The sequence below is a fragment of the Papio anubis genome, chromosome 5 (genome assembly GCF_008728515.1).
Source record: "Papio anubis isolate 15944 chromosome 5, Panubis1.0, whole genome shotgun sequence".
NCBI lineage: Eukaryota > Metazoa > Chordata > Mammalia > Primates > Cercopithecidae > Papio > Papio anubis.
The window spans coordinates 169,997,982-170,014,386 of record NC_044980.1 but is presented as its reverse complement, the minus strand read 5'-3'; the positions used below and the strand labels follow the sequence as shown (position 1 = coordinate 170,014,386).

General features: G+C 53.6%; 1 protein-coding gene across 2 annotated transcripts; it reads left to right on the top strand.

Annotated features, from left to right (window-relative positions):
- Positions 1-11,605: 11,605 nt before the first annotated feature.
- Positions 11,606-16,359, top strand: MXD3 (MAX dimerization protein 3). 2 transcript variants are annotated; one of them, XM_017960170.3, is made up of 6 exons: positions 11,606-11,861; positions 12,139-12,244; positions 12,922-12,951; positions 13,079-13,193; positions 15,601-15,784; positions 15,862-16,359. In XM_017960170.3, exons 1-6 carry the CDS (start codon positions 11,792-11,794, stop codon positions 15,975-15,977), a joined length of 621 nt encoding a protein of 206 aa, XP_017815659.1. In that variant the 5' UTR covers positions 11,606-11,791; the 3' UTR covers positions 15,978-16,359. The 2 variants fall into 2 exon arrangements, with proteins under 2 accessions (XP_017815659.1, XP_017815658.1); XM_017960169.3 differs by having other exon boundaries at positions 15,601-16,359.
- The last annotated feature ends 46 nt before the right edge of the window (positions 16,360-16,405 follow it).

Genomic DNA, 16,405 nt, shown 5'->3' with positions numbered 1-16,405 from the left:
CATACAAGTGGGAAGTTGTGATCAGAGGGAGAATCTAGTCTGTGGAAGCATTAAATGGTTAAGTTAGCAAATTGAGGAGAAACATCTCAGGTTATTTATTTATTTAGAGACAGGGTCTGACTCTGTCACCCAGGCTGGTGTGCAGTGGTGCGGTCTTGACTCACTGCAATCTCTGGCTCCTGGGTTCAAGTGATCCTTCCGCCTCAGCCTCCTGAATAGCTGGGACTACAGGTGCACACCACCATGCCCAGCTAGTTTTTGGTGGTATTTTTTTTTGTTTTTGTTTGTTTGTTTGTTTGTTGAGATAGAGTCTTACTCTGTTGCCCAGGTTCGAGGGCAGTGGTGCAGTCTCGCCTCACTGCAACCTCTGCCTCCCAGGTTCAAGCGATTCTTCTGCCTCAGCCGCCTGAGAAGCTGGGATTACAGGCCCATGCCACCATGCCTGGCTACTTTTTGTATTTTTAGTAGAGACAGGGTTTCAGCATGTTGGCCAGGCTGGTCTCGAACTTCTGACCTCAGGTGATCTGCCTGTCTCAGCCTCCCAAAGTGCTGATATTATAGGCATGAGTCACTGCACCTGGCCCTAGCTTTTGTATTTTTTATAGAGATGGGGTTTCACCATGTCGCCCAGGCTGGTCTTGAATTCCTGAGCTCAAGCAATCCTCCCACCTCGGCCTCCCAAAGTGCAAAGATTCTAGGTGTGAGCCATTGCATCTGGCCAACAGATCAGTTAATGTAGGAGGGAGCGGATCTTGTGGAGAGAGAAGGCGTCAGGAGGGAACCAGGCAAACCCTGGATTGACTTGTGTGAAGTCAGGTAGTGAAGATGACCAATATGTAATAAACTGGTGACTCTGGGCCATATGCCATGCAATGGCACATCCTCATCGTCACAGCTGATCTTGGGCACTGCTGCTTGGTAGAAGTCTCCAGAAATCTGGGATCCTGGACCTGGATTCTCTTAGTATGCTGTATGGGCTATGATATGTAGCCTGTCCTCACCATCATCCTGAAGGAGTAGAACAGGAAATCAACAGAATTTATTTGGAATTTTGGTTCCAAACTGCTGTTAATTTTAAAAAAAAAGTGCAATCTCCTGCTTTCCTGGTCTCTTAACTCTCTGAGTCTTATATTGCATGTCTTTTGCACTTTTTGATTTTGAGGTGTATCTCCTTTAGAAACTCTCCTATAGATGGTTTCAAGGTTGCCATGGTTTGTGTGCCCCCTCCAAAACTCACGTTGAAATTTCATCTCCAGCGTGGCAGTACTAAGAGGGGAGCCTTTAAGAGGCGATTGGATCATGAGGGCTTTGCCCTCAAGAGATTAATCCATTCATGGAGTAATGGCTTCATGGGTTAGTGGATTAATGGGTTATCATGGGAGGAGAACCAGTGGCTTCACGAGAAGAGGAAGAGAGACCTGAACTAGCACGTGAGCACGCTCGGCCCCCATCCTGTGGTGCCTTGTGCCACCTCCAGACTCTGCAGAGTCCCCATCAGCAAGAAGGCCTCACCAGAGGCAGCCCCTTGACCTTGGACTTCCCAGCCTCCAGAATTACGAGATATTCCTTTTCTTTATAAATGACTCAGTTTCAAGTATTCAGAAAACAGACTAAGGCTGGGTGCGGTGGCTCAGGCCTGTAATCCCAACGCTTTGGGAGGCTGAAGTGGGAGGACTGCTTGAGCTCAGGAGTTCGAGACCAGCCTGGGCAACATTGTGAGACCCTGTCTCTACAAAAAAATAAATTAGCTGAGTGTGGTGCAACTCAGGAGGCTGAGGCACAAGGATTGCCTGCGCCTGGGAGGTTGAGGCTGCAGTGAGCTACGATCATGCCACTGTATTCTCACCTGGAAATTTTTTTTTCTTTTTTTGAGACAGAGTCTCATTCTATCGCCCAGGCTGGAGTGTAGTGGTGCGATCTTGGCTCAAAGCAAGCTCCGCCTCCCAGGTTTAAGCAATTCTCCTGCCTCAGTCTCCTGAGTAGCTGGGATTACAGGTGCACGCCACCATACCCGGCTAATTTTTTTTTTGTATTTTCAGTAGAGACGGGGCTTCACCATGTTGGTCAGGCTGGCCTTGAACTCCTGACCTTGTGATCCACCCACCTCGGCCTCCCAGAGTGTTGGGATTACAGGCATGAGCCACCACGCCTGGCCTTTTTTTTCTTTTTGAGATGGAGCCTTGCTCTGTCACCTAGGTTGGAGTGCAGTAGCACGATCTCGGCTCCCTGTCAACCTCCACCTCTGGGGTTCAAGCGATTCTCCTGCCTCAGCCTCCTGAGTAGCTGGGACTACAGGCATGTGCCACCACACCCGGCTAATTTTTTGTATTTATAGTAGAGATGGGGGGGAGGTTTCACCATGTTGGCCAGGATGGTTTCGAACTCCTGACCTCAAATGATCTGCCTGCCTCAGCCTCCCATAGTGCTGCGATTACAGATGTGAGCCACTGTGCCCTGCTGAGGATCTTTGCATCGGTGCTCAGTAAGAAACGGTGGCCTGTAGTTTTCTCGTAGTGTCTTCGTCTAGCTTTGGTACTGGGGTAAAGCTGGCCTCACAGAATGAGGAAGTTTTCCCTTCTCTTCAAGCTTTTGGAAAAGTTTGAGGATTCGAATTCTTCAAATGTTTGGTAGAATTTACTAGTGAAGGTGTGGGGTCCAGGGGTTTTCTTTGCCAAGAGATATTTGATTACCGATTCAGTCTCCATCATAATCATAGGTCTATTCAGAATTTCTGTTTCTTTGTGGTATCATCTTGGTAGGTTTTATGTTTCTAGCAATTTGTCCATGTCATCTAGGTTATCCAATTTGTTGGGATACAGTTGTTCATAGTACCCTCTTATAATCCTTTTCATTTGCGGAGAATGGGTAGTAATGTTCCTACTTTCATTTCTGATTTTAGTAATTAGAGTCTTCTTGTCTTTTCCTAGTCCGTCTAGCTAAAGGTTTGTCAATTTTGTTGATCTTTTCAAATAACCAACTTTTGGTTTCATTAATTTTCTGTTTCTCTGTTCTCTATTTCATTGATCTCTGCTCTAATCTTCATTATTTCCTTTTTTCTGCTATCTTTGTGTTTAGTTCTTTTTCTAGTTCCTTAAGTTTTGTTTTGTTTTTTTTCTTTTTCAAGACGGAGTCTCGCTCTGTCGCCCAGGCTGGAGTGCAGTGGCGCGATCTAGGCTCACTGCAAGCTCCGCCTCCCGGGTTCACACCATTCTCCTGCTTCAGCCTCCCAAGTAGCTGGGACTACAGGCGCCGCCACCACACCAGGCTAATTTTTTGTATTTTTAGTAGAGACGGGGTTTCACCATGTTAGCCAGGATGGTCTCGATCTCGTGACCTCGTGATCCGCCTGCCTGGGCCTCCCAAAGTGCTGGGATTACAGGCGTGAGCCACCGCACCCAGCCTAGTTCCTTAAGTTTTTAAATTGGGTTGTTAATTTGAGATCTCGGGTTTTTCCCCCCCTCTTACCATCATTCCCAAGAAATATAAAAATAAACACAATCATACAGAGAATGAAGCACTGTAAAAGTAAAACAGTGAAGAGTAAATATGAGGCCGGGCGCGGTGGCTCAAGCCTGTAATCCCAGCACTTTGGGAGGCCGAGACGGGCGGATCACGAGGTCAGGAGATCGAGACCATCCTGGCGAACACGGTGAAACCCCGTCTCTACTAAAAAAATACAAAAAACTAGCCGGGCGAGGCGGCGGGCGCCTGTAGTCCCAGCTACTCGGGAGGCTGAGGCAGGAGAATGGCGGGAACCCGGGAGGCGGAGCTTGCAGTGAGCTGAGATCTGGCCACTGCACTCCAGCCCGGGTGACAGAGCCAGACTCCGTCTCAAAAAAAAAAAAAAAAAAAAAAAAAAAAGAGTAAATATGAAATACATTTCACAAGAGGGTTAAGATCAAAATACCAGAAATATAAATTATATCAATAAATGTAAATAAACTAATGTAACAAAACATTTTATCAGGCCAGGCGTGGTGGCTCACACCTGTAATCCCAGCACTTTGGGAGGCCGAGGTGGGTGAGTCACGAGGTTGAGATCGAGACCATATTGGCTAACATGGTGAAACCCCGTCTCTACTAAAAATACAAAAAATTAGCTTGGTGTGGTGGCGTGCACCTGTAGTCCCAGCTACTTGGGAGGCTGAGGCAGGAGAATCGCTTGAACCTGGGAGGCAGAGGTTACAGTGAGCTGAGATTGTGCCACTGCACTCCAGCCTGCTGACAGCGAAACTCTAAAAAAAATTCAATAAAAATTGAAAAAATACAAAATTAGCCGGGCGTGGTAGTGCACGCCTGTAGTCCCAGCTACTCGGGAGGCTGAGGCAGGAGAATCGCTTGAACCTGGCAAGCAGAGGTTGCAGTGAGCCGAGATCGCACCACTGCACTCCAGCCTGGGCGACAGAGCGGGAGTCCATCTCCAAAAAAAAAAAAAAAATGGAGAATATAAATGGAAATCAGCAACCAAAAGATAGCTGAAAAAGTCCTTTGTATCTGGAAACTGAAAACATACTACCAAATAACATTTGGACTTAAGAATAAATCATAATAAAAGCCCCACACTAAAAGAGGGAAGTTGCAGGACCTGGCTAAAACAGGAGAGGTTTGTGGCTTGAACAAGAACATTTGCAGGGTGCCCAGATCCCTTGAAGAGGACGCCCTGTCACTGACAGCGGGAACGGCCTGTGCTACGCGAGCAGGCGTTCAGGTGGAGTACTCTTCCCATACTCCAGAGAACAGGCTGAAACTTTTGACTTAGCAAAGGCCAGAAGGAAAAGGGGAAGCGGTTTATCAAGTACCTGCTGGAACATATAACATCCCAGACACTGGGTACTTGCATACAAGTGGCTGACGCGGTTGGCCCTGCCGCTTGCCAGTGCTGCCTGGTCAGTGGGTTGGACTCATCCCATGACGCTAGCAGGTAGTTGTTCTTGTTGTCTTCGGAAGGACCTTTTCTTTCCTTTTCTTTTTTGAGACAGAGGTCTGCTCTTGTTGCCCAGGCTGGAGTGCAATGGCGCAATCTCAGCTCACCAGAACCTCCGCCTCTCAGGTTCAAGTGCTTCTCCTCCCTCAGCCTCCCGAGTAGCTGGGACTACAGGCACATGCCACCACGCCCGGCTAATTTTGTATTTCTAGTAGAGACAGGGTTTCTCCATGTTGGCCAGGCTGGTCTCGAACTCCTGACCTCAGGTGATCCACCCACCTCGGCGTCCCAAAGTGCTGGGATTACAGGTGTGAGACACTGCGCCTGGCCTGAAAAAATGTTTTGTTACTGAATTTTAGAAATGATGGATGCAACTCCCAAGAAGTTAGTTCACTGGACGGATAAGGAAATGCAAAGTAACAAGACACAAGCTAAATATACTATCCTGTTGTTCTCTGTAGCAGGACTGAAGGCAAAATGTAGTGATAGGGCAGGTCCTGAGATTGGGCCAAGCTTGGATTGTGGCTATTCCCAGGGGCACTTTTGAGGGGAAAAATTATGCTGAAACAACAGTGAAGATGGTTAGAATGATTCACAAGAGAATGGGGAAAACAAAGGTAAGAGTCAAGATACTCATCCCAGCAGGATGGCAGTCTTTAAATGGTTCTTATGAAATGGGCTGAATAAAGTAGACATGGATGGGGTCAAAACAAAGGTCATACTCCAACACCCTTGGAAGTCCTTGGGTGGACAGATGGGAGCCTCTGCTGGTCCCCCACTATTGAAGGGCCCTGAACAAATCTGATTTATTCACCTTAGTTTGGAGGATTTTAAAATGTCAGAGGGAGGCCAGCCTGTAATCCCTGCACTTCGGGAGGCTGAGGTGGGTGGATCACCTGAGGTCAGGAGTTCGAGACCAGCCTGGCCAACATGGTGAAACCCCATCTCTACTAAAAATACAGAAAAATGGTCGGGTGTGGTGGCTCACGCCTGTAATCCCAGCACTTTGGGAGGCTGAGGTGGGCGGATCACGAGGTCAGGAGATCGAGACCATCCTGGCTAACACGGTGAAACCCCGTCTCTACTGAAAATACAGAAAGTTAGCCAGGTGTGGTGGCGGGCGCCTGTAGTCCCAGTTAGTCAGGAGGCTGAGGCAGGAGAACCACTGAGCCAAGGAGGCGGAGGGTGCGGTGAGCTGAGATCGCGCCATTGCACTCCAGCCTGGGCAACAAGAGCAAAACTCTGTCTAAAAAGCAAACAAACAAGCTGGATGTGGTGGTGGGTGCCAGCTACTCAGGAGGCTGAGGCAGGAGAATCGCTGAGATCGTGCCATTGCGCTCCAGCCTGGGCAACAGAGTGAGACTCCGTCTCAAGCAGAAAAAAAAAAAAAAAAGACAGAGGGAAAGATGGCAAGGAGAAAGCTGATAGGTAGTCACCTGGGGCAGTTGTGCCACAATCTAATCAGGATAATGACCAACACCCACTGGGGATCCAAGGCCATGTGGACACGAGCGGGTGAAAGGTCAGGGGCTGCAGGAGAGACTTCACTGGGACACATTTTTGTGGAATCCGTGCTCTGTAATTCCAAAATCTATTTGCGAAGTCCAATGGGAGCGAGAGTTCGATTGGGAGAATATGGGAATGTGATACCTGCTGGAATGGAAATGGGGAGGGTTGAGCAGGCTTTATGCAAAGCGACTGCAGCTCCTTTACCTGAATGTACTATGGGGGTGGATATCGGGTCTGGGGGAAGCGTTTCTCTTACCTAGCATGGTAAAGCAGAAGGCAGGTGAATCTCCCCACCCGCCAGTAGTGATTGGACATACTTGTTGGAAACTGGTAAGATTGCCCGAGCCTGTGCAAGTTGTTCATGTGTTGTAGGATAGCCTCCCTGAGGAGCAGACTGGAGCTGAGGGCAAAAGCGTGAGTGCCACCTAGTGGCAACCACTGGGATTTTGAACCAGGAAATTTCCGTTTCAGAAATTACTAACTTGCTATTGGATTTAATTCAAGTCCAATTGCCCCTATGACTTAAGGACACAATATAACTTGAAACCTGAAATACTCATAATTTCTCGGGTGATGTTGGGGAAATACTCTGATGAGGAGGGCAGTGCCCGGAAGGGTCCATCATAATTTGGAAATGATTTTTCTAGAACGTGCTATCTGGGGTATGCAAGGAGGCCATCCCAACTGGGGGCCTCTTCTCGACAGGCAACTTCAGAGCCAGCTAAGGAGTTTCCTGGGCCACAGGGGCAGTGAGTGTCCTGTGAACAGCTCTCTACTGACCAGCAAAGAGCCGCCTGGTTTATGGATGGAAGTTTCAAGGTGACGGGACAGCTTCCTATCTGGAAGACCATCAAAGAAGGTAAAACCAAATCAACTCTTTGAATTGACTGGTGTTTGTGCTACATCTCATGTCAGTGGCCAGCCTGCCCGCACAGTCAGCAGAAGGGCAGTGGGAAACTGGCCTATTAGTGGGATGCCTGTATGGGGCGTGGACCTGTGGACATCTCTATGGGAGTCTGAGGGGTACATTAAAGTAGGACATTTGATGCTCATCAGAAGAACCCCATTCCAGGATCAGGGGCTGATTGGAATCAGTCAGTAGATACTCCGGTGTGCTCACTTAAGGAGGCCTCATGATATGAGAGACATACGGGGGCCGCCACAGTGCGGGGATAGACTGAGTTCCCCTTGCACCCTCTGAGGCACAAACCACCAGTAACTGTTCTGTCAACAAGAGGCCTGGCAGGCTAGTCAGACTGAAGCCTGTAGCCCCAGGAAGTGTAAGTCGTGGCAGGAACAGACAGTCACTCTGCACACTGGGCTCAGCTTCCCTGCGGTAGCTACAAAGGCTCACAGCACAGTAAAAGGACTGGAAGTTGGCCGGGCGCAGTGGCTCACACCTGTAATCCCAGCACTTTAGGAGGCCGAGGTGGACGGATCACCCGAGGTCAGGAGTTCGAGACCAGCCTGGCCAACATGGTGAAACCCTGTCTCTACTAAAAATACAAAAATTAGCTGGGCGTGGTGGCAGGTACCTGTAATCTTAGCTACTTGGGAGGCTGAGGCAAGAGAATCGCTTGAACCCGGGAGGCGGAGATTGCAGTGAGCCGAGATCACGCCATCACACTCCAGCCTGGGGGACAAGAGCGAGACTTCGTCTCAAAAAAAAAAAAAAAGGACTGGAACTGAAGATACCAATTTGGACTGCCAGGTCACATTTCTTCAGACCCCGACCAAGAAATATGTTTTACAGCACATAGCGTTCAACAGTGGCAGAGACGTGCTCCCCAGAGTGATGGTTTGATGAAGAAGTGGAATAGGCAAGTGAAACATTTGTTGACTAAAATAGGAAAAGCCGGGCAAGGTGGCTTACGCCTGTAATCCTAGCACTTTGGGAGGCCGAGGAGGACGGATTGTTTGAGCTCAAGAGTTTGAGACCAGCCTGGGCAACAATGGCAAAATCCTGTCTCTACAAAAAATACAAAAAATTAGCTGGGCGTGGTGCTGCACACCTGTAATCCCAGCTAATCAGGAGGCTGAGGCAGGAGGATCACCTGAGCCTAGGAGGTCAGGGCTATAGTGAGCTGTGTTCATACCACTGCACTCCAGCCTGGGCAACAAAGTAAGACCCTTCATTTATTACCAAGTTGGGCAACACACATGAAATCAGAGTTAGAGGAGGAGGGTAGAGATAGAATAAGACAGGAAAAATATTTGAAGAGATAAGAACTGAAAACTTTTCCAGAAGCTCAAGACACCCCAAGTAAGGCAAACACCAAGAAAACCACACCCAGGTATGTCACAGACAACAGTTGAAAACCAAAGGTAAAGAGAAAATATTAAAAGCACATAGAGGATAACAATACATTATATCCAGTGGAAAAATAAGAATTTCAGCTTAGAAAAAATGCAAATCAGGCTGGTGCAGTGGCTCACGCCTGTAATCCCAGCACTTTGGGAGACTGGGGAGGGGGGTCAGATCACCTGAGGTCAGGAGATCAAGACCAGCTTGGCCAACATGGTGAAACCCCGTCTCTACAAAAAATAAAAAATTAGACATGCATGGTGGCATGCAGTTGTGGTCGCAGCTACTTGGGAGGCTGAGGCAGGAGGATTGCTTGAGCCCAGCAGGTCAAGGCTGCAGTGAGCCGTCATCGTGTTACTGTACTCTGGCTGGGTGATAGTGTGAGACCCCACCTCAAAAAAAAAAAAATGACCATACTACTGATCCTACAGAGGCCTGTCTGCAGCGCTCCCCCCAGGATAGCAGGGGCTGCCAGGCACTTCTGAGACCTGTCTAGCCAGGGCTGGCCTCTTGGCTTAGCCCCTGTGACATCAAGCGAGGGACTGGCTGGCACCCGACTCTTGGTCATTATGCTGCACTGCCACAACAGCCTGGGGGGCGTTCCAGAGGTGGCCTCTGTGTGGAGGTCTGCTGACTGCTTCTTCCCCTGACATCCTGTGGGCATGGAGACACAGGCCCACCAGCCCTTCCCTACCCCTGGCCCATGGCTTGGCCAAGCCCCTGTTCGGCATTGGTTTGCTCTGTTGCTGAGATCGTAGTCTGCAGGAAGAGGCTGACCCTGAGGGACGCAGGGCCCACTGCTGCTTGGGAGGATGCACTGAAGGAGAGAGGCCTGGGAACCTCTTGGAGCAAGTGACATTGAGCCGAGATGGCAGAGGCAGGGAGGTGGGCAAGGCCATGGCATGTCCCCTGCCGCAGCAGGAGGAGGGGCATGGCCCAGCTGAAACTTTGTCCTGAAGGCCATGGGAGTGTGGGCCTTCAGCGGGGGCATGAGACCTTCAGTGGGGCGTGACTTGGTTAGCTCTGTGACTGGGGAGTCCTGCTCTCTGGGAGAAGGGAGGCTGCAGGCAGCCCAGGGAGGAGGCTGGGCAGGGGTCCAGGGTCAGAGCTAGGCCCCCAACTCCCCCGACGACTCTCCCCTGCAGAGGGGAAGGGGAAAGGGATCTGGGGAACTCAGGGCCGTCTCCTCCTGCACCCTGTCCGTGGAGTAGAGGAGGGCAGTGAGCCCCAGGGCTGGCTGCCCTCTTCAGGGGATCCTGATTGGGACAAGGCATGGGGGAGGGGTCCCCCTTCTCCCCTTCCACTCAGGGCACAGATGCGCAGTGGCTCACGCCTATAATCACAGCACTTTGGGAGGCTGAGGCGGGTGGATCAGCTGAGGTCAGGAGTTCGAGACCAGCCTGGCCAACATGGTGAAACCCCGTCTCTACTAAAAATACAAAAATTAGCTGGGTGTGGTCGTGGGCGCCTGTAATCTCACCTACTTGGGAGACTGAGGCAGGAGAATCGCTTGAACCCGGGAGGTGGAGGTTGCAGTGAGCCCAGATTGAGCCATTGCGCTTCAGCCTGGGTGATAGAGCAAGGCTCAAAAAAAAAAAAAAAAAAAAAGGATTTTTCCAAAGGAACTGAGGCCTGACTGACATGTGCCTGTGTTTACCAGGACTGTCTCTTTACAAAGCGTCTATTCCTCCCACCTTCTCTCCCCTCTCTATTTTGGGGTTACGCGGGTCACAGACTCAGCCCATGGCTGGCAGTAATGCTCCACCCTGCTACAGCTGCTTTCATCTTCTTGTCCCCAGATGTGGCCCCACCTGCTGGTGCCGCGGCTAGAAGTCATCACAGCCACTCCTTCTGCCGGTTAGGAGAGTCAGGTTCAAGAAGGGTTCATGGACTCTGAGTAAGGCAAGCAGGGTCTGCCTGGGAGGCAAACGCCGGCGTCTGGGTTGCACTGCCTTTGAGATGCGCGGCTCCTTCATGTCATGGGCACAGCAAAGGCATTGGCTCTGATCCTTCAACCCTGTCACAGGGTTCCTGAGGCTTAGAGACGGAGGTCACCTCCTGAGTCATACACAGCTGAGACATCAGTGACAGGAGAGGACCCCAACTCCGTGGACACCAGAGCTCCGGAAAAAGCCATTTCGCGAGCCTCCAGGGTATGGCCTGCCTGAGAAAGCTGTCACCCCACTGACGTTTTCATAGCAACAACAACTTCCTCACAGAAGAGGAGGGGGGCCGATAGATTATTCCCATTGGTCACAGTAGGAAGCTGGGGTCCACGGGGGCCTTCGGGGGCAGAGGGCAGGCAGGCGTGGGGACAGACCCCGGAGGGCAGGAGCCGGGGCCACCGCCCCTCCGCCGGCGCCTGCGCGTTGCGGCCCAGCTCCGCGCTTAACCCCGCCCCACCGCTCGAGTTTTCAAATTTGAAACCTGCTTCTTTTCCCGCCCGAACGTGTGGACCAGCGGCGGGAGAGGGCGGGGCGGAGCGCCAGCCAATAGGGCATCAGAGGCTCCTCGACCCCGCCCCGAGGATGACGACAGCGAGCCTTGAGAAGCCATGGGCGAATGGGCGAGCTGCGGCCGGCGGGCCCCGCCCCCGCGGCGCCCACGTGTAGGGGCTGGGCCCGGGGCTTCCAGGGGACTACCTGGCCCCCAAAGCGCCGTGCAAAGTGCGGGGCTAGTCACTAGCACTGGGCTGGAAGCTGAGATCAAAGACGCCAATGAGCCGGCGTGGGTGGATGAGTGAGGCGGGCAAGAAGCAGCACCCGTCAGCCTGAGGGTTCGCTCCAGGGCCAGGCCTGGAGCCGGCGCCCTTACCTGCCCCTGGAGAGTCTGAGACCACTCGGGGCGGGGCGGCTGCCGGAGGTTGGGCTGTGGCTCCGTGGCGGGTTCCAGAGGGGCGGAGCCAAGGGCTGGGCGTTCCCGCGGGCGGGGCTTCCCGGGGGCGGGGTGGGCCCCTGTGTTTGTTGCACCGTGTCAGTTACTTTGAAACAAAAGTGCTGCAGCCGCTGCTCCAGCCCGCACCCTAGGCCAGCCCGCTGACTGCTGTCGCCGACATGGAACCCGTGGCCAGCAACATCCAGGTCCTGCTGCAGGCGGCCGAGTTCCTGGAGCGCCGTGAGAGAGGTGAGGAAGAACCCTTGGCTGGATTCCGGGCGGCGACCTTGCTGACACGGGCCTGGACTGGACCTGGCTCCTAGCTTGAAGGATGCACTGCCCTAGGACAGTAATCCCGGGGCGCCTCGCCCTCAATTCGAGAGGAGTCCCGGGGCGGTTAGAGCAGGGAGGGGTGGGGGAAATGGTCCTGGCGCCAAAAGCCTTTCCTTGACCGTGCTGTTCCTGGGGCTCCCGCTGGGACCAGGTCCAGCCCCAGCCTGACGCGGGCGGGGGCTCTCTCTGGCAGAGGCCGAGCATGGTTATGCGTCCCTGTGCCCGCATCGCAGTCCGGGCCCCATCCACAGGAGGAAGAAGCGACCCCCCCAGGCTCCTGGCGCGCAGGACAGCGGGCGGTGAGGAGGCCCGGGGCGGCGGGAGTCGGGGTGGGGGTGGGCGCCGCCCCCGGTCGGGCCCTCCTCTGCCCACTTGTTTGCATCTTTTGGGTCAGGTGTCCTGCTCCAGGAAGCGTTCAGACCCCTCCTGCCATCTCCCCACTCTCCAAACACACTCACACCTTTCTATTCATTCAAGGACTATTTCTTGAGCACCTCTAGATGTGCCAGGAACTGCGAACAGCAATTGGGGTCCCGCTTCCACTCGCACTCCCGCACTCCGCACATCAGGCCACTCACCTCCTCCACTGGCTTCCTCCTTTTCTCTCCTCTCCCCAGTCCTTTGCATATGCTGTTCCCTCCTATCTGAATGCCTCTCCCTCCACTACCGGCTTGGGAAACACCTATTTCTGCATTTAGCTGTCACCTCTGTTTGGGAAGCCCTTCCTGACCAGCTGGCAGGGCCTTGTTAGGACCTCCGTACCCACCTGGGCAGGCTTCTGTTAAGCATTGGCTGCATGTGTCTTTGACTCCCCTCGCCCTGCCAGGGGACTCGTGTCTGAGGCCAGCATGAGGTCTCCACAGGGGACTTGTTTGGGGTAGACATCTGTAGTGGCTCTTGAGCCACTGGGGGCCCTGGGATTGGGGCCTGGGCAGTAGCTGATTCCCCTTCACCCCGTCCTCTCTGGCGTTGGCAGGTCTGTGCACAATGAACTGGAGAAGCGTAGGTGAGTCCCAGTCCTGCCCTGACAGCGCCAGCCCCTAGGGGCCACCGCCCACTGACCTTCCCTCCCCTGCCATTCCTGTGGCCAGCAAGGTGGGGCTGGCACTGCCCTCCAGACCTCTTCCCCACAGGAGGGCCCAGTTGAAGCGGTGCCTAGAGCGGCTGAAGCAGCAGATGCCCCTGGGGGCCGACTGCGCCCGATACACCACACTCAGCCTGCTGCGCCGCGCCAGGATGCACATCCAGGTGAGGCCCCTTGCTGCGCCCGGACTGGCTTGCCCTGGTGTATGGAGGGATGTGCTATGGAGGGGCTGGTGGGACTGGGGAACGAGGCCCGAAGTCAGAGCTCAAGAACTGTGTGACTTGGGACAGCTCTCTGAGTTTTTACTTTCCAGATCCATTAATGGGAAGAAAAGCAGACAATAACTCAGAGGGTTGTTGAGGCTTAAATGAGTTCACTCTATAAATGTTCACTGTTGCTGTTACAGCTGTTATCACTTAGATCCCAGCTGTGAGACCTTGGGCAAGTCACTTAGCCTGTCTGGACTAACCTTACCTCCTGTTTGAGGGGAGAGGATGGCTGTCGAATTCTGTGATGGGATGTATGTGGGGGTCCTTGGGACTGTAGAGGGTTGGTCCTTGCTCTCCCCCTCTCCCTTTCAAGGCCTCCTGTTATGGGCAGTCTATCCTGGTGCCACCTGGGAGGCAACTCCAGAGACAGGAGGGGAAAGGACTGCGAAGACGCCAGTCGCTGGTCTTCCCGGGGCCGCTCTGCTGCTGCTGCTGGGGCTGAGCTCAGCGCCCCCTGGTGGACAGGAGTGGATGTGCTGAATAAACGCCCAGGTGGCCCAGGCCATGGCAGAAGCGGCCTTGGAGACCACAGGACTTTTCCTGCCCTCCAGAGGAATACATGGAGGCACAGCTAGGCTGAGGGCCAGCAAGTCGCACAGCTGATGGGAGGCAAATTCAGGAACCATGCCCAGTTCCCTGGCTTGCATTATCTCGACAAGTGTTTTTTGAGCACTGGTTCCGCTAGGCACTATTCTAGGCACTGGGGGCTGTGGCACACATAAGACCTATGTGCTGTCAGTAAATAAACCACAGCTGTGGTAACAACTGCACTGCCCCCCGGTGTCTGTTTTTACCATCATTGTGGCTGAATAACACTCTGGTTGGGTAATGGCCCAGTTTCTCGCACGAGCTTGCCTGGCCTGGTTCTCGGATGGATGTGTGCCCCTCAGGGGCTCGCTGGCCTGTGGGCAGGACCTGGGGGGTGCTCTTTCTCTGGGGCTCCATCACCCCCCTCCTGGATTAATTCACCGGCCTCCTCCCAGCCTTCCTGTTTCCTGTTTTGCCTCCCCCAGGCTGTCTTCTACTTTGCTCTAGAATGATCTCTGCAGCACACATATCTACCCAGGCCCATCTCCTGCTGAAAACCTGCCAATCGCCCCTGACAGGACAAAGCCTCCGCTCCTTACTGCCTGTGAAACTCAAGGCCCTTCATAACCCAGGACTTGCCAGTAGGCTGCTCTTTTGGCCTCATCGCTCCCCATGCCCCACAGCAGCTGAACACTGCATGCTCTCCTCAGGCTCCCTCTGCTCTGCCTTGACGTTTCTTCCTCCCTGTGTTTGCCTCCACGGCTCTTACTCATCTTTCTATGCCCAGTCCAAACGCCCCATGGCCCCATTCTCCCCTTCTTGTTGAATGACTGAATGTAAGCTTCCGCCACTGAGGGCTCTGCCTGGGAGAGCCCTTGGCCTTCCAGTCCTTGGAACTTCAGGGCTGGCAGAGCTTGGCAGGAGGTAGGGGGATGGGAGGGAAGGTGTTAATGCCTTCACACTCTCGCTCTTGCAGGGATTGTGACCAGGAGCTACAAACTGGTAGCCTGTTTGTTCAGTAGTTTTCTAAAAATTTAAATTAGTTGTCAACCCCTCAAAAGACATTTGACATGAAAAATCTGACTTTCCAGCTAGCTTCTTGTAAAGAAATGGGGGGCCGGGTGCAGTGGCTTACACCTGTAATCCCAACACTTTAGGAGGCTGAGATAGGCGGATACCTGAGGTCAGGAGTTTGAGACCAGCCTGACCAACATGGTGAAACCCCGTCTCTACTAAAAATACAAAAATTAGCTGGGTGTGGTGGCGGGCCCCTGTAGTCCCAGCTACTTGTGAGGCTGAGACGCGAATTGCTTGAACCTAAGAGGCAAAGGTTGTGGTGAGCCGAGATTGTGCCATTGCACTCCAGCCCGGGTGACAGGGCAAGACTCTTGTCTCAAAAAAACAAAACAAAACAAACAGGGAGACCTGGTAGTACCAGGCCTGTTTCCCATGACAGCACATGCCTGGCACCTGAGCCAGAGTGTACACGCAGCAATGCGCTCTGCCCCCAGTTCCTGCCACTGGACACCACAGCCCCCCAATCCTTTATCCTTGACTACGCCCCCCATCCCCAATCTAGGCAGCACCCTCACAGGATGTGTGCATGGCAGGAAAGGGGCTGGCTTTCTGGAGGATATGGGTACAGCCCTCTGGGGCCTCACCTGCCTGGAGTGGGCGCTGGCCCTGTGGCCGTGGCCTAGTACTTAGTGGTGTTGGGCTGCAGCCCGAGCCCCACGCCACTAACCCCAGCCCCTTGCTCCTTTGGGATCTGCAGAAGCTGGAGGATCAGGAGCAGCGGGCCCGGCAGCTCAAGGAGAGGCTGCGCAGCAAGCAGCAGAGCCTGCAGCGGCAGCTGGAGCAGCTCCGGGGGCTGGCAGGGGCGGCTGAGCGGGAGCGGCTGCGGACGGACAGCCTGGACTCCTCAGGCCTCTCCTCTGAGCGCTCTGACTCAGACCAAGGTGAGTGCCCCGAGGCTGAGGGGTTGTGTGGCCCTTGGGGCAAGCCAGGTCTTCTGACTGGACCCCTCCCTGCGCAGAGGAGCTGGAGGTGGATGTGGAGAGCCTGGTGTTTGGGGGTGAGGCCGAGCTGCTGCGGGGCTTCGTCGCCGGCCAGGAGCACAGCTACTCGCACGGTGGCGGCGCCTGGCTATGATGTTCCTCACCCAGGGGTGGCCTCTCTGCCCTCTGCTCGCGCCAGGCCCACCTGCCAGGCAGGAGCTCTTCCCAAGCCTTTAGGGCTGCTCGGAGTCACCTGTTGGAATAGACTAAAAGGACCCTTGTGTGGGAACAGGTGCTCCCCAAACACCCTGCTGCTGGCTGCCAGGCAGGCCCTCTGGAAGGGGAAGGGGCAGGACTCATCAGGACCTCCCTGGACCCCTGCAGGGCAGGCAGCTTGGGCCTGAGCCCAAGCACTTGGCTCTGCTGCCCCCAAGGGGACAGGAAGCTTCTTGGGCCTCTTCCCTTCCTGGACAAGGCCCCCTGGCCTTTGCCTCACATAAACTGTACAGTATTTTCATTAAAAGCCTCTTTCATAACTTCCTGTCCATAGTCTTGCCTGATGAAAATGGGGGAACTCCCAAC

What these genes read in the sequence shown, in the direction of transcription:
- MXD3 (XM_017960169.3), top strand. Translation starts at nt 11,792, where the DNA reads ATGGAACCCGTGGCCAGCAACATCCAGGTCCTGCTGCAGGCGGCCGAG. An exon ending in GGCGCGCAGGACAGCGGGCG is followed by an intron (nt 12,245 to 12,921) that starts GTGAGGAGGCCC and finishes TGGCGTTGGCAG; the next exon opens with GTCTGTGCACAATGAACTGG. An exon ending in GCGCCAGGATGCACATCCAG is followed by an intron (nt 13,194 to 15,600) that starts GTGAGGCCCCTT and finishes TGGGATCTGCAG; the next exon opens with AAGCTGGAGGATCAGGAGCA.